Source organism: Myodes glareolus, chromosome 18, assembly GCF_982192425.1.
Source record: "Myodes glareolus chromosome 18, mMyoGla1.1, whole genome shotgun sequence".
NCBI classification, from domain to species: Eukaryota; Metazoa; Chordata; class Mammalia; order Rodentia; family Cricetidae; genus Myodes; species Myodes glareolus.
The window spans coordinates 44,902,649-44,927,612 of NC_142043.1; the positions used below are offsets into that span (position 1 = coordinate 44,902,649).

Consider the following 24,964-nt stretch of genomic DNA (forward strand, 5'->3'; position numbering starts at 1 on the left):
GGAAGGGAGTGGAGAAAAATATTTAGCTCAATAAAAAAAAATTTAAAAAAAAAGGAAGCAGTTGTGAGCTGCCTGGCTGAGGTGCTGGGATCTGACTGCAGTCCTGCAGAGCAGCAGAGGCTCACACTGCTGTGCTAGCTCTCCAGGCCCTTTGTTTACACCTCCTTACTAGTTTGTTAATTCCCTTGGAACTTCCTCTCTGCTGTATGTGTTATTTAGAAGTTTGCTTTAGTTCTTTCTGGTTTTGTTTTGCTAATGTGGCTGTATTGTTGAAGTTGTTCTGTTGTTGAGTGGGGTGTTTTTATTTATTTATTTTTATTATTAATAATTTATAAAAATTTCCACTTCCTCCCCTCCTCCCAGTACCCTCCCATTCCCCTCACTCCCTCTCCTCCTCCCTCTCCAGTCCTAAGAGCAGTCAGGGTCTCCTGCCCTGTGGGAAGTTCAAGTTCCTCTCCCCCTCCCTCCAGGTCTAGGAAGGTGAGCATCCAAACAGACTAGGATCCCAAAAAGTCAGTACATGCAGACGAAAGCAGTCCCAATGCCATTATCAATGGCTTCTCAGACAGCCCCCATGTCAGCCACATTCAGAGAACCCGGTTTGATCACATGCTCATTCAGTCCCAGTCCAGCTGGCCTTGGTGAGTTCTCATTAGATCAGTCCCCTTGTATCAGTGGGTGATTGCCTCCCTCGCGGTCCTGACTTCCTTGTTCATGTTCTCCCTCCTTCTGCTCCTCATTTGGACCTTGAGGTCTCAGTCCAGTGCTCCAATGTGGGGCTCTGTCTCAATCTCCATCTATCGTCGGATGAAGGTTCCCTCTGATCCTGACTTCCTTGCTCACGTTCTCCCTCCTTCTGCTTTTCATATGGACCTAGGGAATTAAGTCCTGTGTTCCAATGTGGGTCTCTGTCTCTATCTCCATCCATCGCCAGATGAAGGTTCTATGGTGATATACAAAATATTCATCAGTATGGTTATGGGCCAAGGCCAGTTCAGGCACCCACTCCTCTGCTGCCCAGGGAACAATCTGGGGACCTCTCCTTGGACCTGGAAACCCAGAATCAAGAATCAAGTCTCTTGCAAACCCTAAAATGGCTCCCTTAGTTGAGATATATACTTCCCTGAAGGCGTAAGTCACAGACAATCCCACACCAGTTTGGAATTATGATTAATAGAATGGTTATTTATTCAAAGGGGAAAAAACTTACAGATTACCGTCCCAGACAACAGCCCCTCCGCGTGAACAGGAAAGGAGTCCAGGGGCCGGAAACGGAGCCGGAAGACAAAGACAGAGTGGAGGACAGCCGTTGCTTTTTTTAAAGGGAGAGAGACCACGCCCCAATGGGCTGGTAACTCAGCGGCGATTGGCTGAAGGAGCTGAAGGAACTCCCACAGCATCTCCCCCTTTTGTTTAAGTAAGAGAGTTCTAAGCCTACTACGCAATTATATACAATAAGTACAAACCTACGAAATTATATACAATAAATACAAATATCCTATTCTAACTAGCTTAAGTCTTGTATAACAAATAACTTGGCCAAGTCATGAAAGGAAAGTAACTACATTTATATAATCTTCAATCCCATCGAAGATCTGAGAAGGGAAATAATGTTATCTGAGTAATTAGGAAGTGCAATCAAACAACTTCCAGAACATGTACCAAATCGCAGAGACAACTGGCTACCTGGACAAACACCCAAAGTCACATTTGCAGCGTTGAAGCAACCAACTTTGGCTAAGGCCTGATGTAACTGACATACCATTTTCAAAGGCAAGAAACTTCAAAACTATCTTACCCTGTCTTGGCAGGATATGACAGTCTTGTTTTATCCATTTACGGATATTCTGTAACTCTGTCAGTAGTTGAGGTATGAGCATTTCTTTACCCAAAGGCCAGTTCTGCCAAGAAGAAAGGCTCCAGGTGGAGTGTCTTTGGTGCTCAACATTCTCTCGGGCATAGATCAGTGTTGCCAGGAGTGATTGTGTCTCCCTACCATAGAACTCTGAATTAGATTAAAGGCCATTTTCTACAGCTCTTTGAAGAGGTTGAAGATTATCTATCTATACTGAATATAATCTCTATATATCTAAAGAACCTGATTAGTCTAATTATAAATGACAAACTTAGATGACTGTTGATCTATATAATTCTCAATATCTATCTAACTTAAAAACTGAGATAATAAACAACTGTGCAATAAATGAGGACAATGTGACTTCCAAATATAAACAATGTGCAAGTATACATTGCAATATGGTAAATATATATATCAACACATAAACAATATATAAGTATCTTAATCAGAGGTAGAAGTGTACAATGCAATATGGTAAATATACATATATCAATACAATATATATATACAAATACATAAAAATGTTTTAAACAGAGGTAGAAGCATGAAGCATGCATGCATAAAATAGTCAACATAATTTAACTTTGTATCAATATATAAGAATCGATACCAATATGTTTGTCTAAAAGCAATAACTCACAAGTACAAATCTATTTATCCCATAATCCAATTATCCCTCTTTTTTTTTTTTTAAGATTCCTGTGCTTATAAAATTCCTCCCCCAACCCTCAACCGTATACTAATTATAACCAACCCCTAAATGATGTCCCTAAACCCAAGGACAAACTTTACTGGGAGAGGGGACGTCGTTCTCTAGAATTACTTCCAGCTGTCATGGGGGCGACGTTCTTTCTGGGGGATCCTGTGAAAGTAAAATGATGGTTAAATTTCAAGATCAATGTCTTTTAAAATTGCAAATAGTCTCTGAGTATTTTGTGGAGGTCTGGCCAGAATGTTGTACAAGATGTGCACCATTTCAGCACGTTGGAACCGTCTTGTGCAGCTGGTACCCAAAACAGGTCTTGTAGTAGCGCTATCAGTATCATGACGTCATATCAACCAGGTGGAGTTGTTGTTATGGGGCCTCATCTTCTTCCTGGAAACTTCAAATGTCACTGTAGGAAAAACTCATTGTTCATTGTGGAAAACTTAAACATTAATTATATAGACATATACATGAATACCTATATTCAATGAGAGACATGATAGATATATTTAATGAAGGTATGATAGATATGAAGAAAAGTAAAGATGTTTTCTAAACTCATATTTCTTTCTGTCCCATATCATGGCTCTTGACATGAGACAGAAACTCCAGAAACTCTGGGTTTTTCTTTAAACAACAGGCTTGGAATTAGAGAGGGACTGAGCCAGAGTCCAACTCTAAAACCAGCTCTATAAATTTAGAAATATGATTTAGTATATGGTACTTACAGAACCTATTCAGTTTTCTTGATAGTCCCTATTGGGCCGTTATTTTCCATCTGTCAGTATTCAAATATCCAGGGTCCCTTGAACTTTTCAAAGATCAGTGTTTTCCTGTGGAGATAAGAACAGAACCCTGCCCCCATTCTATATGCTTTTCTTACCACCTGTACGGTTATCATCATTGTAGATGCTGTCATTTCTCCTTTCCAAGAGGTTTCTCCTCTTCAAATCGAACCTTTATTAATTTTTATGGTATCCACAATTTTTCTTCTCCTGTGGAAACAAGAGCAAAACCCCTTCCCCAACGTAGCACATCTCCTGGCTTCCATTGAGAGGTCAGCACGTCTTTGAAATAAACAGGTTGGTTTAGTTCAGAAGTTTTTTCCATTATCCAATGCCTCTCTGCTGCTGTTGTTCCTTTCTCATTAGCATTAAGAAAATTCAAGGTTAATAAAGCATTATGCAATCTATTTCTGGGGGTATCTTTCATCCCTTTCTGTTTGTTTAGCATATCCTTTATAGTACGATTTGATCTTTCTATAACTGCCTGACCTGTAGGATTATTTGGTATACCTGTAACGTGTTTTATATTATAATAAGCAAAGAAGCGTTTCATTTTCTTAGATACATATGCTGGACCATTGTCTGTCTTTATTTGTGCAGGTATACCCATGATGGCCATAACTTCCAATAAATGTGTGATTACCGAATCAGCCTTTTCTGAGCTCAGGGCAGTTGCCCATTGAAAACCTGAATACGTGTCTATGGTGTGGTGTACATATTTTAATTTACCAAATTCCATAAAGTGGAACACATCCATCTGCCAGATTTCATTCCTTTGAGTACCCTTTGGGTTACTCCCTGCAGGCAACGGTGTTTGATTATAGAAAGAACAAGTAGGACATCTCTTTATAATGTCCTTAGCTTGTTGCCATGTAATGGAAAACTCTTTCTTTAAGCCTTTACTATTGACATGATGTTTTTTATGAAATTCTGAGGCCTGCAGAACGCTTCCAATCAATAATTGGTCAATTTCAGCGTTACCTTGTGCTAGAGGCCCAGGCAGACCGGTATGGGACCGGATGTGTGTTATGTACATTGGACAAAGCCTATTCCTAATTATGTCCTGTACCTCGATAAACAATGAAGTCAACTCTGTGTCATCTGGTATGAATTCAGCGGTTTCAATATGCAAGATAACTCTTTCTGCATATTGTGAATCTGTAACTATATTAAGAGGTTCTTTAAAATCCCTTAGCACCATAAGAATGGCATATAATTCTGCCTTCTGGACAGAATTATAAGGGCTTTGTTCCACCTTACTCAATTCTTCCGATTTATAACCTGCTTTCCCTGATTTATTTGCATCGGTATAAAATGTCCGAGCTCCAGTTATTGGAGCATCACGTACAATTCTAGGAAGAATCCAAGAAGTTCTCTTTATGAGGTTAAGTCTATCACTTTTGGGATAGTTGCTGCTAATTTCTCCCAAAAAATTAGCACAAGCTCTTTGCCATGGTTCATTATCTTCCCATAACTTTATTTCCTCAGTAGTAAAAGGCACTATAATTTCTGCTGGGTCTATACCTGCTAGTTGACGAAGTCTCAGTTTACCTTTTATAATTAATTCTGAAACCTTTTCTACATAAGTTTTTAATTTTTTACTTGGTTTATGAGGTATAAATATCCACTCTAAAATAATATCTTCCCTCTGCATTAAAATCCCTGTAGGAGAAATTCTGGAAGGCAGTATGACTAGGATGGAACTAAGATTCGGGTTGACCCTATCCACATGTGCCTCCTGTAATTTTTCCTCAATCATTGTCAGTTCCTTTTCTGCTTCAACTGTCAATTTTCTGGGACTATTCAAATCCTTATCACCATCTAAGGTTTTGTTTAAATGAACTGTTAGATCAGGTGTTATCCCAACAGCTGGTCGTAGACTGGAAATATCTCCTAACAATCTTTGGAAGTCATTAAGAGTCCGTAACCGGTCTCTCCTAATTTGTGCCTTTTGTGTTCGAATTTTCTCTAACCCTATTCTGTAGCCTAGGTAATTAATAGAATCTCCTCTTTGAATCTTTTCAGGGGCAATTTGTAATCCCCACCTAGGCAAGACTTTCTTTACTTCTTCAAACATACTTTCCAAAATATCTTTATTTGAATCAGATAATAAAATGTCATCCATGTAATGATAAATTATGGACTTGGGAAATTGCTTACGAATTATTTCCAGTGGCTTATTAACAAAATATTGACACAATGTGGGACTATTGAGCATCCCCTGTGGGAGGACAGTCCATTGATATCTCCTAGTAGGCTGAGAATTATTATAAGTAGGCACTGTGAAGGCAAATTTTTCTCTATCCATTTTTTGCAAAGGTATAGTGAAAAAACAATCTTTCAAATCAATAACTATAAGAGGCCATCCTCTTGGTAATAGAGAAGGCAAAGGAATTCCAGATTGTAGCGGACCCATAGGCTGAATTACCTTGTTGACAGCTCTTAGATCTGTCACCATTCTCCATTTACCAGATTTCTTTTTTACAACAAACACAGGAGAATTCCAAGGGCTGGTTGATTCTTCAATATGGTTAGCATCTAGTTGCTCTTGTACCAGCTGTTCCAAAGCCTGTAACTTATCTTCAGCTAGAGGCCACTGCTTGATCCATATTGGCTTCTCAGTTAGCCATTTTAAAGGTAGGGCTGTTGGTACCTCTAAAGGTTTGCTATTGGCTGTGTGTTCTTGTACAGCCTGAATGGCTGGTGACCTTTTTCCATAATACCTCATTATATCCTTCCCAGAATTGTGAGTTCCTGGAACTACAGGAATGTTAATCTGGGTATTCCATTGCTGTAGCAGGTCACGGCCCCATAAATTTATTGCAATATTTGCTATATATGGCCTTAATCTTCCTATTTGCCCTTCAGGCCCTATGCATTCCACCCATCTTGTGCTTTGTTTTACACGAGATAGGGTTCCAATTCCCAGGAACTGAACATCTACCTCATGAAGAGGCCAATTCGGATGCCAGGATTCTGGAGTAGTTATACTTACATCCGCACCTGTGTCTAATAAGCCTTCAATAAAAATGCCATTTATACAGACTCTTAGCTTTGGTCTTTGATCGTTAATATACGTTTGCCAAAATATACGTTTACTCTGTCCTCCTGAATTTTTTGACTCATTCTCCACATGTAATTCATCATTTAGACCAGTATTACTTTTTATGGCAGACATTGGAGTTTTTAATTTTCTTGGTGAGACACATTTTCGACTGTAACTGGGAATGACTGGGCCACTTTTGGCTTGGGGGCCTGCGAGAGGCCCCTCAAGGAGTTTCCCGATGGTATCAGGTTGCCTTGTCTGTCTGTTGTTGACCTGCATTCGTTGGACCAATGTCGGCCTTTACCGCATCTCCTGCATATACCTGAAGGCTGAGATCTCCTACTTTTGTCATTCCCAGAGGAGATATTATTCCTAGGATTTCTTTGCCTGCAATCCCTTTTCAGATGTCCTAATTTACCACAATTAAAACACCTGGTAGTTTGATGTCTCCTCATAGCTTTGGAAATCGCTTCTCCTACCCAGGATTCATCATTATAGCTAAACATCTCAACATTCATTGTATGCTGTATCCATTCTTCCATTGGTGCTGATCTAGATCTTAAAGGCCCAATTATCTTTTTACATTCAGTATTTGCATTTTCAAAAGCTAGAGATTCAAGAAGTATTCGTCTAGCTTCTGGGTCTGTTACCCCTATGTCCAGAGCCTTAATTAATCTTTGCACAAAGTCAGTAAAGGGTTCTCTCTGTCCCTGCCTAACCCTGGTATATGATTCGACCCTTTTTGCTGGATCTTGTATTCTATTCAAAGCATTCAAGGCTGCTTTGTGACATAAGGACAGCACTTCTTCATCATAAAGAGCTTGGACCTGTGGATCAGCATATGCTCCTACACCAAGAATTTGATCTTGGGAAACCTCCACACCTTTTGCTCTTCCTTGCTGTTCCATATGTTTGGATTCTTCTCTGAAATAAATTCCAAACATCAAGGAAGGCCCATCATCTAAAACTGCAGACACTAGCTGAGAGAAATCATGGGGGGTAGCTCTGACATTAGAAGCCCAAGTCCTTATCATTTCCTTAACAAATGCAGAGTGCAAGCCAAAGTTAACGACAGCTTGCTTAATTTCTTTTAAATCATTCATTGCTATTGGTGTCCATCTAGCTTCTTTAACTCCCTTTGAGCCTTTGGAAGTTAACCCTTTGTCAGAATAAATTACAGGGTATGTTGTTAGGACCCTGGGTAAGCCAGTTCTAACAGCTGGTGGTGGCATTGTATCCTGTCCTTGTGCCTTCTTACTCTGTTCACCAGCTCCAATAGTTTCTTCAATCATTTCTAATCTTTTTATCATTGTATCCCTTAAATCCTGAATCTCCTGACCTACCCGTGTTTCTAGTAATTTCACTAAGGTATCAGTTTTTTGGTTCCCATTCTGGAGGTTCATTCTATCTGTTACCTTATCAAAACTTTGTGGTAACATCTGAACGTCAAATTCAACAGCCTGTACCCTTTCAGGTAACTTCCTAGTACCCTTGGACATGGAGTCAATTTTGTCTATCATAGTATCCACTTGTTCAGATAACCCCTGATTTTCAATAATTTTAATCCTTTCAACTAGTTGTTCAATATTAGTCCGTAAAAATCGTATCTTTCTTAATGATAAAATATTGAAAAGAAAACTGAAACCTAGTAACAAGTAAATTAATATATTCCCATAGTCATATAAACCTTGCATCACATAATCCATTGTATTAATAAAGAAAACAGTAAAATTGGCGTTGGAAACAAAAACTGCCATATTACCTCTTGTCTAGTTGGCGGCGCTGTTGCCAAGTTGCGACTAGAACCACTGCAAAGGTGACTTAAACAGGTCCTGTTTCAGTGTCTGCCTTAGTATTTGTTAAAAACTAGGAAATATAAGTTGCTCAAGAAAGAAAGTTTAATTAAATCAATTCCATACACGGAACCAGAAACCCAGAATCCAGGGGTAGAAAAGAGCAACCCGGAAGCCGCGTATGCCTCCACGTGACCGAGTCGTTCTGATTCACGCCACTAAAGCACCGCACTTACAAGGGAAATTTAAAAACAACTCAGAAAAGAGCAAACCAGGCTTGCAGAGATTGTCCCGAGCCTGTGGAGCTTGGGAGGCGTGGGGTTTAATTGAACTGCTGGCTCCACATACAGGGCACAGGCCGCAGCTGAGGGAGGTCTCGTGACTAGCCGAGCTGGTAGCAAGCAGTTGAGTGGAGGGGAAGGGGGGGTTCTACAACCAAACGTGGGGCGCCAGATGAAGGCGTAAGTCACAGACAATCCCACACCAGTTTGGAATTATGATTAATAGAATGGTTATTTATTCAAAGGGGAAAAAACTTACAGATTACCGTCCCAGACAACAGCCCCTCCGCGCGAACAGGAAAGGAGTCCAGGGGCCGGAAACGGAGCCGGAAGACAAAGACAGAGTGGAGGACAGCCGTTGCTTTTTTTAAAGGGAGAGAGACCACGCCCCAATGGGCTGGTAACTCAGCGGCGATTGGCTGAAGGAGCTGAAGGAACTCCCACAGCACTTCCCTGCTCCCATATCCATCCTTCCTCCCTCTCCCCATCCCATTCCCCCAAGCTATGCCCCATCCTCCCCTTCTCCCTTCTCTCTAACCATCTCTCCTTACTTCCACCCCCACCCCCCCCCCCCCGTGCACCCAAATTTGTCTGGCAATCTTGTCTACTTCCAATATCCAAAAGGATAACTATATGATTTTCTTCAGGTTGACCTTATTTAGCTTCTCTAGGATCACGAATTATAGGCTCAAAGACCTTTAACTATGGCTAGAATCCACTTATGAGTGAGTACATACCATATTCTTCTTTTTGGGTCTGGGTTACCTCACTCAGTAAAGCGTTTTCTATTTCCATCCATTTTCATGCAAAATTCAAGATGTCATTGTTTTTAACCATTCTTCTATTGAGGGGCACCTAGGTTGTTTCCAGGTTCTGGCTATTACAAATAGTGCTGCTATGAACATAGTTGAACAAATGCTTTTGTAGTATGTTAGGGCATCTCTTGGGTATATTCCCAAGAGTGGAATTGCTGGGTCCTGAGGGAGGTTGACTCCCAGTTTCCTGAGAAACCACCACACTGATTTCCACAGTGGCTGCACAAGTTTGCATTCCCACCAACAATGGATGAGTGTTCCCCTCACTCCACATCCTCTCCAGCATAGGCTATCATTGGTGTTTTTGAGTTTAGCCATTCTGACAGGTGTAAGATGGTATCTCAAAGTTGTTTTGATTTGCATTTCCCTGATCGCTAAGGATGTTGAGCATGACCTTAAGTGTCTTTTGGCCATTCGAAGTTCTGTTGAGAATTCTCTGTTCGGTTCAGTACCCCATTTTTTAATTGGGTTAATTAGAGTTTTAGTGTCTAGTTTCTTGAGTTCTTTGTATATTTTGGAGATCAGACCTTTGTCTGATGAGGGGTTGGTGAAGATCTTCTCCCAGTCAGAAGGTAGCCATTTTGTCTTACTGACAGTGTCCTTTGCTTTACAGAAGCTTCTCAGTTTCAGGAGGTCCCATTTATTCATTGATTCTCTTATTGTCTGTGCTACTGCGGTTCTACCTAGGAAGTGGTCTCCTGTGCCTATGTCTTGTAGACTACTTCCCACTTTCTCTTCTATCGGGTTCAAAGTGGCCAGATTAGTGTTGAGGTCTTTAATCCATTTGGACTTAAGTTTTGTGCATGGTGATAGATATTGATCTACTTCATTCTTCTACAGGTTGACATCCAGTTATGCCAGCACCATTTGTTAAAGATGCTTTCCTTCCATTGCATACCTTTAGCTCCCTTGTCGAAAATCAGGTGTTCATAGGTTTGTGGGTTAATATCTGGGTCTTCTATTCGATTCCATAGGTCGACTTCTCTGTTCTTATGCCAATACCAAGCTGTTTTCAATACTGTAGCTCTGTAATAGAGTTTGAAGTCAGGGATGGTAATGCCTCCAGAAGTTCCTTTATTGTATAAGATTGTTTTGGCTATCCTGGGTGTTTTTGTTTTTCCATATAAAGTTGATTATTGTCCTCTCAAGGTCTGTGAAGAATTTTGATGGGATTTTGATGGGGATTGCATTGAATCTATAGATTGCTTTTGGTAGAACTGCCATTTTTACTATGTTGATTCTCCCAATCCAAGAGCAAGGGAGATCTTTCCATTTTCTGGTATGCTCCTCAATTTCTTTCTTCAAAGACTTAAAGTTCTTGTCAAATAGGTCTTTCACTTCCTTGGTTAGAGTTATCCCGAGATATTTAATGCTATTTGTGGCTATTGTGAAAGGTGAAGTTTCTCTGATTTCCCTCCCTGCTTCTTTATCCTTTGTGTATAGGAGGGCAATTGATTTTTTGGAGTTGGTCTTGTACCCTGCCACATTACTAAAGGTGTTTATCAGCTGTAGGAGTTCTTTGGTAGAGTTTTTGGGGTCACTTATGTACACTATCATATCATCTGCAAATAACGAGAGTTTAACTTCTTACTTTCCAATTCGAATCCCCTTAATCCCCTTATGTTGTCTTATTGCTATTGCTAGAACTTCAAGCACTATATTGAAGAGGTATGGTGAGAGTGGACAGCCTTGTCGTGTTCCTGATTTTAGTGAAATGGCTTTGAGTTTCTTTCCATTCAGTTTGATGTTAGCTGTCGGCTTGCTGTATGATCCTTGTATCCCCAATCTCTTCAACAGCTTAATCATAAAGGGGTGTTGAATTTTGTCAAATGCTTTTTCAGCATCTAATGAAATGATCATATTTTTTTTTCTTTCAGTTTATTTATATGATGGATTACATTGATAGATTTGCGTATATTGAACCAGCCCTGCATCTCTGGGATGAAGCCTACTTGATCATAATGGATAATTTTTCTAATGTGTTCTTGGATTCAGTTTGCCACTATTTTGTTGAGGATTTTTGCATCGATGTTCATGAGTGAGATTGGCCTGTAATTCTCTTTCTTGGTTGTGTCTTTGTGTGGTTTTGGTATCAGGGTAACTGTAGCTTCATAAAAAGAATTTGGCAATGACTCTCCTGTTTCTATATTGTGAAATACATTAAGAAGTATAGGTATTATCTCTTCTTGGAAGTTCTGGTAGAATTCTGCATTGAAACCATCTGGTCCTGGGCTTTTTTTGGTAGGGAGGATTTTGATAACAGCTTTTATTTCTTTGCTACTAACAGGTCTATTTAGATTGTTCACCTGGTCTTGATTTAACTTTGGTAAATGGTACTTATCTAAAAACAAGTCCATTTCTTGTACATTTTCCAATTTTGTAGCATATAGGCTTTTGTAGTAAGAGCTAATGATTCTCTGAATTTCCTCTGTGTCTGCGATTATGTCCCCCTTTTCATTTCTGATCTTATTAATTTGTGTGTTCTCTCTCTGCTGTTTGATTAGTTTGGCTAGGGGTTTGTCAATCTTGTTGATTTTTCTCCAAGAACCAGCTTTTTGTTTCATTGATTCTTTGGATTGTTTTCTGTGTTTCTATTTTGTTGATTTCAGCCCTCAGTTTGATTATTTCCAGTCTTCTACTCCTCCTGGGTGAGTCTGCTTTTTTTTTTTCCAGAGCTTTCAGGTGTGCTGTTAAGTCTCCAATGTGTGCTTTCTCCGTTTTCTTTAATTGGGCACTTAGTGCTATGAACTTTCCTCTTAGCACTGCTTTCATTGTGTCCCATAGGTTTGAGTATGTTGTGTCTTTATTTTCATTAAATTCAAGGAAGACTTTAATCTTTCTTTATTTCTTTCTTGGCCCAGGGGTGATTCAGTAGTTGACTGTTCAGCTTCCATGAGTTTGTAGGCTTTCTGGGGTTAGAATTGTTGTTGAATTCTAACTTTATTCCATGGTGATCTGAGAAGACACAGGTGGTTACTAATATTTTTTTGTATCTCTGGAAGTTTGTTTTGTTACCAAGTATGTGGTCAATTTTCGAGAAGCTTCCATTAGCTGCAGAGAAGAAGGTATATTCTTTCCTATTTGGGTGGAATGTTCTATAGTTATCTGTTAAGTCCATTTGATTCATTACCTCTAGTAATTCTCTTAATTCTCTGTTAGGTTTCTGTCTGCTTGACCTGTCCATTGGTGAGAGAGGTGTGTTGAAGTCTCCTACTATTAGTGTGTGTGGTTCGATGACTGCCTTGAGTTCTAGAAGTTTTTCTTTTACATAAGTGGGTGCTTATATTAGGGGCATAGATATTCAGGATTGAGACTTCCTCCTGATGAATTGTTCCTGTTATGAGTATAAAATGTCCGTCTCCATCTCTTCTGATTGATTTTAGTTTGAAGTCAATTTTGTTGGAAATTAGAATGGCCATACCCGCTTGTTTCTTAGGTCCATTTGCTTGAAAAACCTTTTCCCAACCCTTTACTCTGAGTAGATGTCTGTCTTTGTGGTTGAGGTGTGTTTCTTGTAAACAGCAGAATGTTGGATCCTGTTTTCATATCCTATCTCTTAGTCTGTGCCTTTTTATAGGTGAGTTGAGTCCGTTGATATTAAGTGATATTAATGAGCAGTAGTTGTTAACTCTGGTTATTTATTTATTTATTTATTTGTTTATTTATTTATTTATTTCTGTGTAGTAGAGTTTGTGTGTTTTCCTTCTTTGAGTTGTGCTTGTGAAGGGTTGCTAGATGTCTGAGTTATTGTAGGCAGTGTTGGCAATGTTAGATTCCTTGGGTTGCAATTTTCCTTCTATTACTTTCTGTAAGGCTGGATTTGTGGCTACGTATTGTTTAAATTTGTTTTTATCCTGATATTTTGTTTTCTCCATTGATAGTGAACGATAGCTTGGCTGAGTATAGTAGTCTGGGCTTGCATCCATTGTCTCTTAGTTTCTGCAGTACCTCTATCCAGGACCTTCTGGCTTTTATGGTTTCCATAGAGACGACCAGTGTAAGTCTGGTAGGTTTACCTTTATATGTTACTTGACCTTTTTCCTTTGCAGTTCTTAATATTCTTTTTTTAATCTGTATGTTTTGTGTTTTGATTATTATATGGCGAGGGGATGATTTTTTTTGATCCAGTCCATTCGGTGTTCTGTATGCTTCTTGAACCTTCATAGGAATATCATTCTTTAGGTTGGGAAAGTTTTCTTCTATAATTTTGTTGAATATATTTTCTGGGCATTTGATCCACAATTCTTCTCCTTCTTTTACTCCTATTATTCTTAGGTTTGGTCTTTTTTTTATGTCCCAGATTTCTTGAATGTTTTGTAATGAGAATTTGTTGGATTTGCTGTTTTCTTTGATCAGAGCATTTATTTTCTCTATGGGGTCTTCAGAATCTGATATTCTTTCTTCTATCTCTTGTATTCTATTGGTTATGCTTGATTCTGTAGTCTCTGTTCGTTTACCTAGATATTCCATATCTCGCCGGCCCTCGGTTTGTGTTTTCTTCATTGCCTCCATTTCAGTTTTCATTTCTTGAACTGTTTCCATTACCTGTTTTTGATTGTTTTTTCTTGGTTTCCCAGGGTATCATTTATGGATTTACTAATTTCTTCAAACTTTTTGTTACACTTCTCATCCATTTCTTTACTCATTTCTTCAAACTTTTTGTTATACTTCTCATCCATTTCTTTAAGGGAGTTATTCATATCCTGTTTAAGGGACTCTATTGCTTTCATAATGGCACTTTTTTCCACTTCTTCTGGATTCTTCAAGTCCCTCTGTTGTAGGGTCGCTGGGATCTGGTGTTTTCATGTTGTTTTTCAGATTGTTGGAGGAATTCCTGCCTTGGCGTCTGCCCATCTCTTCCTTCAAATGTTCTCTAATGGATCTTCTGGTACCGGGTCAGGTTCCCCCCTCTGATGAATCTTCTCCTAGAAGATCAGCGCCCCTTGCTGGCCAGGAATCTTGCTGAGCTGACACAGGGCCTCCCTTTCCACTGGCAGGCTATTGAAACACAGGAACTCCCTCCTGCCAGGTTGCACTTCCAGCCCAGTCCCAGCCTGCAAGCTGGCAGAGCTGGGTGATTTTATGGCCCCGAGGAGAAAGGGAGGAATAAAGGAAGGGGTTCCTGGGTGAAAGGTGGGATGGTCTAGGAGGTGAGAGGGCTTAGCCCCTGCAGAGTGACCAGGGAGTCAAGGGGGACGGGGAATGTCTGAGCTTCTCTTTGCCGGGCTTCTGCCGTGGGTCAGGAGCAAACTCACCCCAATGATGAATGTTCTGCTAGAGGATCATGCCCCTTGCTTTTCCAGGATTCTTGCTGAGCTGACACAGGGCCTACTTTTTCACTGGCAGGCTATTGAAACACAGGAACTCCCTCCCTCCTGTCGGGTTGCACTTCTAGCCTAGTCCCAGCATGCAAGCTCGCTGAGCTGGGTGATTTTATGGCCCTGAGGAGGAAGGGAGGAATTAAGGAAGGTGAGTGGGGTGTTTTATACATGTTAATTGTTGGTTTTTATAAGTTGTATGTCCTCACTGATGCTTAGTCTAGTTCTACTATCAATAGTTGAAGATAGTGTGTTGAAGTTATGTTATAGCTTGTACATTGTGTTTCTCTCTTATCATCTGGTTTTGTCTCATATTGAAGAATTAACTTAAAAGTTTTTGTGTGTGATGTGCATATGTCCTACTTACATGCAGTGCCTATGGAGATCAGAAGAGGGAATCTGACTCCCTGGAGCTGGAGTTAGAGACAGCTGTGAGCTGCCATGTGGTGCTGGAAACCAAACCTGGGTTCTGTACAAGAGCAGGCATTGCTCTTAACATCTTAACAGCCAGGATACCTCTCCAGCCTGTTTCATATTTTATAACTTTATTGGTTGACGGATATACTTTAAGGATTATTGTGCCTTCTTGGTATAGGGGCCCTGTTTTCATTATGTAATTTTACTTTGCTTATTATTATTTTTTTTTGGAGACAGGGTTTCTCTGTATAACAACTCTGGCTGTCTGGCCTTGAACTCACAGAGCTGCACCTGCCTCTGCCTTCTGAGTGTTGGGATCAAAGGATGTGCCACCACTGCTCAGCTTTCAAAATATTTTGAATAATGCAAGTTTTCATTATTTTAGACTTGGAAATAGAAACATTCCACATGCTATTAAAAATACATACTTTTCCTCAGGAATACTAAAATCTTATTTACAATACATTTAAATCTGATTGCACTGCCCAATCATTTGATACCCCAAATCGCAGAATATCTGTTTCTAGTTTTGCGTGTACAAATGTGTTATCCATATTGCATTATTGGTGCTAAGCTTGGAATCAATTTACAAATCCTCATGAAGAATGTGGAAAATCATTATGAAAATCAATGAGAAGGGCTGGAAGAATTAGGTCCCAATACAGAAACTTTTAAGTTATTTCTAGGTCTTGCTTAAGCATTCTCCTTTTCAGTAGTTTGAAATGATTTCCTTTTGTTCGAGTCATAAAAAGTCTGTGGAAGACATCAGATCCCACATAGAAATACTTTATTCTGTACCATTATTTCTGTTTTGTCCATTTTCTTATCAAAGTTTATTCTGTGGGACTTTTCCATGATCCTGACCCAATATTTTCTTCTTGGGGGTAGTTACAGTGAGACTGAGCTGAAAACATGAAGAAGCAAGTACTTCTGCATCCTTGCCCAGGGGCAGTCTTGGCGAGGTCTGGTCTGGGGCTGAAGCAGGGCCTTGGTTCCTGGGAACCTGGCTTTTCTCCAGGCCACTGTGTGCTCCATCTGTGCTGCACTTGAGATACCCTGTGTTCCCTTCGTGCAGGCAGCATTGCATGGTGAGCTTCCTGCCGACTTCATCTTTTCATCAGGGCCTCTGAGAAAACCCTGGGTTGGCCTGGCTTCCAGCAGGGAAAGCGGTGAACTCAGAGTCCAGCTCTCTTCTTTTGATATTTCTCTATGCCAGATTTAACCTGATTTTAGTTTCTTAGGAAACCATTTCAAGAAAAGAAGTCCATACTTGGTTTTTAAAATTTAATTATATAGTTTTAATTCTAATTTTGCATATTTTCAAGTTTGTTTTTATAAATATTTGCTTTAATGCTTACATTTGGTCAAGTATTTTTTAAAAAAGATGATTGTGTATATATTTAACAGCATTCAGCTATGACCTCAACATTGAGGAGACTGGGTGAAGACATATTTAAAGGAGTGACAATTAAAGGAACTCAGGATAATTCTGTCGAGCATTCTGTGGAGAACAAACCAAAGACAGCAGCGTTCTTCAAGAGCTCCAACTTGTCACTGAGGTTTTTATCAACCCTTATTGTCCTTAAAACAGTCACTCAAGGTAAGCTTCTAAAGTGTTCACTGAGTAATGTTCGTTAAACATTTATGAGAGAATATTATATAATAAAGCATTCATTTTATAGTCAGGTACGTTCAACCTTTTCAGAATGAGATTTTGAGTTATCTTGTAATAGCAGCACATTTTGAAAACTATTACTTGTAATTGCCGACTTTAAGACAGTAAGCTCTTGAGACTTGCTTTGTTGATCTGTTGTGTAGAGACAGTTTCTCTCTGTGTAGCCCTGGTTGTCCTGGAACTCACTCTGTAGACCAGGCTGGCCTCTGCTTCCTGAGTGTTGGGATTGAAGGCATGTCCTTCATGCCCTACTTTTGTTGGTTTTCTAAGATCATGTTTCTATGTGCCCTTTGCCACCTTTGCATCTGTTGTATAAATTAACGTCATATCGTTTCCACTAGAGAAGGGAACAGGAAAGACAGCCTGTCGGAGCATATTTGGCCACCATTGGATTTGTAGATAAAGTTTTTCCGATGGCCATACTCATTTGCTATGGATCATTACAACTGTTTCTGCCCTGGAACACAGGTGTTTAGTTGGCATTAGAGACTGCGTGGCTCCAGAGCCATATACAGGAGCGGCCCTTCATGGCCTGGGAGCTTACTGAGGGAGACTTACCATGTGTCTTCCCACTCAGTGCTTGGTGTACAGAGTAAATAAGTCAGTGAGTGAGCAAAAGCAGCACTCAGCTAGAGCTAAATGTAGTTAGTGCATATTTTTAATATAACTGTAACTAGTTAACTCTGTCTGGATTGTTTAAAAGAGACTTTTCCTAAAAGGGAGCGATGCCAGTAACTATACCATCTCTCTTTCCCATCCCTATGTGCGGACTTGTCTCATTCAGAGTAGTGGGTCTTCCCACTGGCTGTGGCAGAAGGTTTGATTCTTCCTCTGCACTGTCTTCTGCTTAGTCATTCCTGATGGCCTGAAACCAGAATCTTACTTAATTCTTGCTTATTATTTGGATCTTTATGGTTATGATTCTCAAACTTGTAATAATAGGTAAGGTGATAACCTTGAAAGCTCTCTTTTAAAAAGGTGTTATTAGCCGAGAATCAAATTCACCACAGACCTGATTTAGAACTTTTATACACACACACACACACACACACACACACACACACACACACACACAGTTTTAGCAGGCAGTCCATAACCTCACACTAAAAACATGTATATTCACAAGAGGTAAGTAAAGTCAAAATTAGGGTCTCAAAGGTACTCTGTTATCAAGGAGAATATTCAAAGCCATATGTCAGCATATATATTATCCAATGCAGCAGTTCTCACCCTTCATAATGCCACAACCCCGTTAATACAGTTCTTTGTGTTGTGGTGGCCTCCAACCATAAAATTATTTCATTGTTACTTCGTTTTTGTAGTTTTGCTACTGTTATAAATCATAATATAAATATCTGATATGCAGGATATCTGGTATATGACACCCTTGAAGAGGTCGCAACTCCCAGGTTAAGAACCACTGAGTGAATGAATGTAATGTTTATTCTTTTTATAAATTTATTTTTGTTGTTATATTAATGGAGGTGCATATGTGGTCATATGACTGTCACACAGAAGACAGTCTGTGGGAATTAGTTTTCTCCTTCTACCATTCCATACTTTGTGGGATGGGGCAAAAATAATATTCAAAGGCACTGAATGCCTTTAGAACAAAGGGGAGGTCAGTGAAGCAAATAAAAAAAATATAAGATTATACTCAGCAGAAGTTCGTGAAAATATGAAAAATAATAGAGAAAAATCAGTGAAGACCAAAACTCTTTTCTGGAGAAAACTACTAAGCTGGTACATCGCTAGTGAGGCTGAGGAAGAAGGAAGAGAAGGAAGAGAAGCACTGACAGCAGAAACGAGGGTGACTCAGCAGGGCTCGAGAGCGGAGGAGTGTGCTAGCTAAGTTAAAGCCAGCACACAGCACTTCTGAGGAAATGGGATATTATTTCAAAGATATAAAATGCCAAATCCCTTAATCTGAAAGTGCCCGTGTCGGCATAGAAGTTGAATTTGTAGTTGCAAAGTTTCCCTTCAGGAGAATTACAGCCACAGATGGTTTTATTTGAGAGTTATGCCAAGTATTCAGTGAAAAGTTTCTAGAACAACAACAACAAAAATGAAGTGTTTATAAACGTGAGAGACAAAAGATACCAAATGAGGTAGATTGTACACTGAAACTGTAAAACTGGAGGGAAACCAAAGGTCACACATGTAGAAACTAGGCAGACACACTTTGTTCATGTGTGTGGTCATGAAGTTTAATGGATTTTGTTCTTGTTTTTTGAGACAGGGTTTCTCTCTGTTTCCCTGGCTGTCTGGAACACTCTCTGTATACCAGGCTGGACTTGAGCAGACAGAAATCCACCTGCCTCTGCCTCCCAAGTGTTAGAATTAAAGGCATGAGCCACCACTACCCAGGAAAATTAGTATCAAGGTGTCAGTTCTTTCCACATGGTGACTGTGGCTTCCTAGTGATCAGAATGATGTTAAGTTCTTAGTTAGAAACTGATAAGCAGATTTCAAAGTCCATACAGAAACCTTTTGGGTTTAGAGTCTTTTAACACAGATTTGTTTTATTCTACCTGACTTTAAACGAGTATGGTATTGGTGAAAAGCCAGACTCAGTAGGGCAGAGTGGATCATCTGAAACAGACCTACACATTATGGCAAACTTATTTTCAGTAAGTCGTCCAAACAGTTCAGTATGGCCAGGAATAGTCCTTTCTGAAGACGGCCTAGAGTGAAGTATGTCATATGTGGATGGTGGCCGGGAGGGGTGGGAAACGAGCTTCTGCCTTCACATACAACAAAAACCTCAAAATAGCACGCAAACTGAAACTGAAAAGCTAGAACTATAAACTTCAGGAAGAAAACATATGAGGTTATGTTACTAAGCTTGGATTTGGCATAAAAATTTTTTTCTTCTATTTGATATAGGGTGTTATATAACCCAGACTAGCTTCAGATTTTCTGTGTAGCCAAGGGTGGCCTTGAATTTACTACACAATTCAGGGCAATCTCATGATTACGGAAAGCCTCTCGAGTATGGGGATTATAGGTGTGTGCCAACACATCAAGAAAAATTATCTTAAACAGGCCATAATAGTCTTGATTTAGGAAAAGAATTTGACTTTGTCAAAATTAAAAATTTGGGGGCTGGAGAGATGGCTCAGCCATGAAGAGCACTTGGCTGCTCTTGCAGAGGACCTAGATTTGGTTCCCAGCATGCACATCGGGCGGCTCACAACTGTCTGTGACTCCAGTGACAAGGGGATCTGTAACTTTCTTCTGGCCTCCACAGTGGGCACACACCTACATATACAAAATAAATACATTTAAAAAATTCAAAATTTTGACCTTTAATTATATTTTCATGTATATATATATATATATGTGGAGGCCAAAGGTCAACAATGAATGTCTCCCTCAGTCACTTTCTACCTCAGTTTTTGAGATGGCCTCTCTGGTTGAGCTGATAGCTTGCTGTTTTGGCTAGACTGGCTGGCCCTCAAACCCTAGGGATCTTCCTATATATCCTTCCTGGAGATGAGACTTGTAGTCATGAGCTGCTGTTCCTGGCTTTTTACGTGGGTGCAGGGAACCCAATTACAGGTCCTCAAGCTGGTACCAACTGAGCCATCTTCCCCACCTTAAAGTTTGTGTTTTCAAAACACAGTGTTTGTGGAAATCTGAGTTACAGACTGAAATCACTTGTGAATTGTTTGTCTGAGAAAGGCCTTGATGCATAAGAAGATAACCCAGTTTAAATGGGGAAAGTGTTTAGACAGAACCCTCACTAAAGAAGACCTGAAGAGCGAAGATGCACACGTCATCATTCTTGAGAACTTCCAACTTCAACCGCAGTGTGATCAATATTAACATTAGATGTTCTGTGATTAGATGTCCTGACAGAGTAACTTAAGGGGAAAGGCTCATTTCAGCTCACAGCCCAAGTGTGGTCCTAATCCGTCATGATGGTGAAGTCAAGACAACAGGAGCTCAAAGCAGCTGGTCACATCCCACCCACAGCAAAGAGCAGTGAATGAATACACATCGTGGCTTCATAGGGGTCACTGCCGGGCTAACTGACTGGCGATGTCACGCACCCTGGAACTCGTGCTGCTGCCTGTAGCAGTGTGGAATCATGGGATTCCTCACAGAATAGTTGGGTAGATTACTGAAAATTAAACATGTCTCACTGTAACACATCAAGTGTAACATGTCTCACCCATTCTACTCTCGTGTGTTTTCCCAAGAGAAAGGAAGCATGTGTGTGCTACTCACAAACCTGTATGCCATTTGTCCGGAGCAGCTTCATTTGTACTGCCTCCAAGCCTGAAAACAGTTCGGGTGTCCGTCAGAAGGGAGGAAACAATGTTCTAGCCACAGAGGAATACTGCTCAGCAATAAGAGGCAGAAACTACTGATATAACCATGACACAAATGAGTCTAAAAATAATTATGTCAAGTGAAAGAAGCTAAAAATGCAGTGAATATGATTACTTAAATATTAAATACTTAATACAGTATTCAATACTGTAAAAATACAAATAGCTTGTAATAGTGATAGTATAGCCTGGACAGACAGAAAATGTAGGCAGGGCAGAAACATTAGCAGTTTTTAAAATTAAAGTATATAATTACATCACTTCTCCCCTTCCTGTTACATAAACCTTTAATGATTGCTTGGGGTTTGACTTGTTGATAGAAGGAGAAATTATGAAAGGTTTGAGGAAGCCTTTTGGAGTGACAGGATATAGTAACAGTCAGGTCTGCGATAAGTTTAGAGATATGAAAATATGTAAGATTTTTTTCCCTTAGAAAAGTTCAAAGCATTGAACACACATTAACGATGATTTCTTTTAGACTGGTGAACCGATGAGTTTACTGGGATCGCTTACAGGAGTGTGGGTGAGGTTAGCTCACCCTAGTGGGTGATGACTCTGGGAAGCTTAATTTCTGATGCAATCTTAATTTCAGATTACAGGCAGTGCCACTGGAGAGACTCCTTTATGGTTATTGCCATGTTTTCATTGCACACAGTACTGTTCCATAAAGACATTATAAACCAATATGTAACGTCCTTTGAGCATGTCAGACAGTCCTGCTTTTATTGCCATGCTTTATATATACATATGATTTTATATATCTATCTCAAACCCAGAACCCACAAATAAGAGAAAACATGCTGCCTTTGTCTTTCTGAGGCCTGACCGACTTAATTTCATAATTTCCAGTTGCATACATTTTCCTACAAATGACAGTTTTGTTCTTTTTTTTAATGACCAAATAAAACTCCATTATGCATATCTATCACCTGTTCTCTATCCACTCCTGGACACACCCAGGTTGGCTCCATAACTTAGCTTTTGCGCACAGTGTTATAGTGAACCCTTGCTGTGCAAGTGTCTCTGTGATGTGTTCACTTGGACCCTCTGGGGGAATTCACAGGAGTGGGGTAGCTGGGCCACAGAGTAGATCTACTTTTAATTTTTTGAGACACCTCCAAACTAATTTTCACAGAAGTTAGCCTGGTTTACATTTCCACAAGCAGTGTACATAGGGGTTCCCTCCCTCCATCCCCTGTTCTTGCCATTTTTTGCTTCATGGTCTCGGTCTGGTGTGGGAGAATTGTCTGTATTCTGTCAATCATATTTTAATAAAACGCTGATTGGCCAGGCAGGCAGTATAGGCGGGAAAGTCAGACAGGAAGTAGAGGTGGAGCAAAGAGACTGGGAGTATTCTGGAAAGCAGGAAGCTCCCTCCACAGTTCTGCCCAGACCACCGGAGAGGAAAGATGTAAGCTGCCCCGCTGGAAAAGGTACTGAGCCATGTGGCTAACGTAGATAAGGATAATGGGGTAACATAAGTTATAAGAGCTAATAAGTAGCCTGACTTAATGGGCCAATCAGCTTTATAACTTACAGAGATCACTGTATGATTGATTTTTCCTTGGGGTATGCTGGTTGCGGGGTACTGGGTGGGATAGAAACCCCAGCAAGCCGGCCTCTCGTGTTACATCGGTCTCTCTCTCTCTCTCTCTCTCTCTCTCTCTCTCTCTCTCTCTCTCTTTCTCTCTCTCTTTGAGACAGATTTTTCTCCATCCCTGGCTGTCCTGGAACACACTCTGTAGGCAAGGCTGACCTGGAACTCACAGAGATCTGCCTACCTCTGCCTCCTGAGTGCTGGGGTTAAAGGCGTGTGCCACCACTGCCAAGTGCTACAGTTGTTTTCTTAAGGACTGCCATTCTGGTTAGGGTGGGAGGGAATCTCCTTGTAGTTCTAATTTGCATTTCTCTGACGGCTAGTAAAATTGAATATTTTTTCATGTTTTTGGCCACGTGGGTTTCATCTTTTTTGAGAACTGACTGTTCTTTTCTTGAGCCCATTTATTGACTGGATTTTTTGATTCCTTGTAGCTTCATTTTTGAGGTGTTGAGTTCTTTGTAGATATCCTCTGTGAAGTGTGCAGTTGAAGGTTCTTTCCATTCAATAGGAATCTTAGTGGGCTTACTATGCAGACACCTTTGAAGCAGTGAAATTGCATTTCTCAACTGTTGGCGTCCTTTTCCAAAAGTTGTTGCCCACGCCTACATCTCGAAGTGTTTGCGCTACCTTCTTCTCTCACAGTTTGAGTTTTGGGTCTTGCATTAAGGTATTTTCATTTGGAGTTGATTTTTTGTTACAGGATGAGAGAAAAAGATCGAATTTCATTCTTCTATATATGGATATGGAAGAAATGGGCCAGTTTTGTGGCACATTTGTTGAAGAAGCTGTCTTTAATATGTATGTTGGCATCTTTGCCAACATGGGAGTTGTAGCTCTATGGGCGTATATTTGAGTCATCTATTGATTGTAATGCTGGTAGTCATGAATAAAAGGCGTGTGCTACTCCAGAAGGCGTGTAATTAACTGCCTAATTCATGGCTTCTACAACTTCCTCTGTTTTTAAGCACATCCATATGTTTATCTTTTTCTTGAGTTTTTAAAATTCTTTAAAACGTCCATACATGTATAAAATGTACCTTGATTATATCCTCCACTCATTCCCTTTCTCCATGGTCCCACCCTCACCTCTTCTAAACCCCTCCCTCCTTTTCACCTCATGTTCTCTTTGTAAAATAGTTAGAATTGCCTATCATGCTGCCAAGGGCAGGTCCATACAGTGTTGTTTTTGACTTCCCATTGTAAATAAAGGGACATGCACACAATGTCCAGAGTCCGTGATGTTCTGCAGATGAAGGAAGTGGATGTCCTGATTCCTGCCACAGGAACCCAGTTTAGGTGGCACCAACCTTGAACTCCATATGGGGCATCCCCAAAGGGAAGGGATGGTCTCTGCAGCACAAATCTGAAGAGGCCCTGGGAGAAGTTTGTTGCGCCTTGAGCTGTCTTTTTCTGTGGATGCTTTCGTCATCCTCTCAGAAGCCCTGGCCAGCAGGACATGCAGATGTTTGCTGCACCACAGGAGCCGCTCCCATTGCTGGTGGCTTTACTCCTGGGACTTTCACTAGTCAGATCCCAGCAGGCTTTAGGGAGCCTCGTCTTTTGGTGGTGATGGATCCTAGGGCTGACTACCAACCCCTCATAGAGGCATCTTATGCCAACCTGCCTACCATGCTCCGTGTAACACAGATTCTGCTCTGCAGTGTGTGCACATTGCTACCCAGGCAACAACAGAGGGAGCTTCCTCAGTGTGTCTGATGTGGTGAAACCTGGAAGTTCTGTGCTTGCACCATCTCCTGTGAGCACCCGTGGGGGACCATGCCCAATCTACTTCTGCAGAGACCCCGAGGAGATGAAGGAAAAGGCAAGCCACTGCTGAAAAGGTCTGTGCCGTGGAGGAATTTGGGGGTGAATGAACTGTGCCAGCTCCTGAGTTCACTGCTGCCCAGTGATGTCAGGCTGGTCAGAAGGTGTGCAGGTACTCTCTGTGCCTATCCAACAGATCTCTACTGAAGACTGGAGTGCCCAGCTGTCCACTGAGGACTGGTCTGCAGCTCCCACTGCAGGCCACTGAATGGTCATAAGCTATTCTGCAGACGTGAACAAAGAAAAAGAAGGTGGAGGAAAAGAAAGGTTCTAGAAGCTCACACACACACACACAGAGAGAGAGAGAGAGAGAGAAAGAGAGAGAGAGAGAGAGAGGGAGAGGGAGGGAGGGAGGGAGAGAGAGAGAGAGAGAGAGAGAGAGAGAGAGAGAGAGAGAGAGAGAGAATTTGAATAGAAATGCCCATATGTGCATGGGTGTGGAGTAACCCACTGAGACATGGTCAGCCTACTAGTGGGGCCACTCCTCAAAGAAAACTGATTCTTCCCTC

The 24,964-nt window shown here is 40.7% G+C and overlaps 1 protein-coding gene across 3 annotated transcripts in view; it reads left to right on the forward strand.

Moving 5' to 3' along the window:
- Ccdc138 (coiled-coil domain containing 138) overlaps window positions 1-24,964 on the forward strand; it is an 83,887-nt gene that overhangs the window by 39,843 nt on the left and 19,080 nt on the right. For all 3 annotated transcript variants that reach the window (XM_048451760.3, XM_087898128.1, XM_048451759.3), the window contains exon 13: window positions 16,427-16,619. In XM_048451760.3, coding sequence (XP_048307717.3) covers window positions 16,427-16,619 — 193 coding nt within the window. The remainder of the gene's footprint in view (window positions 1-16,426; window positions 16,620-24,964) is intronic.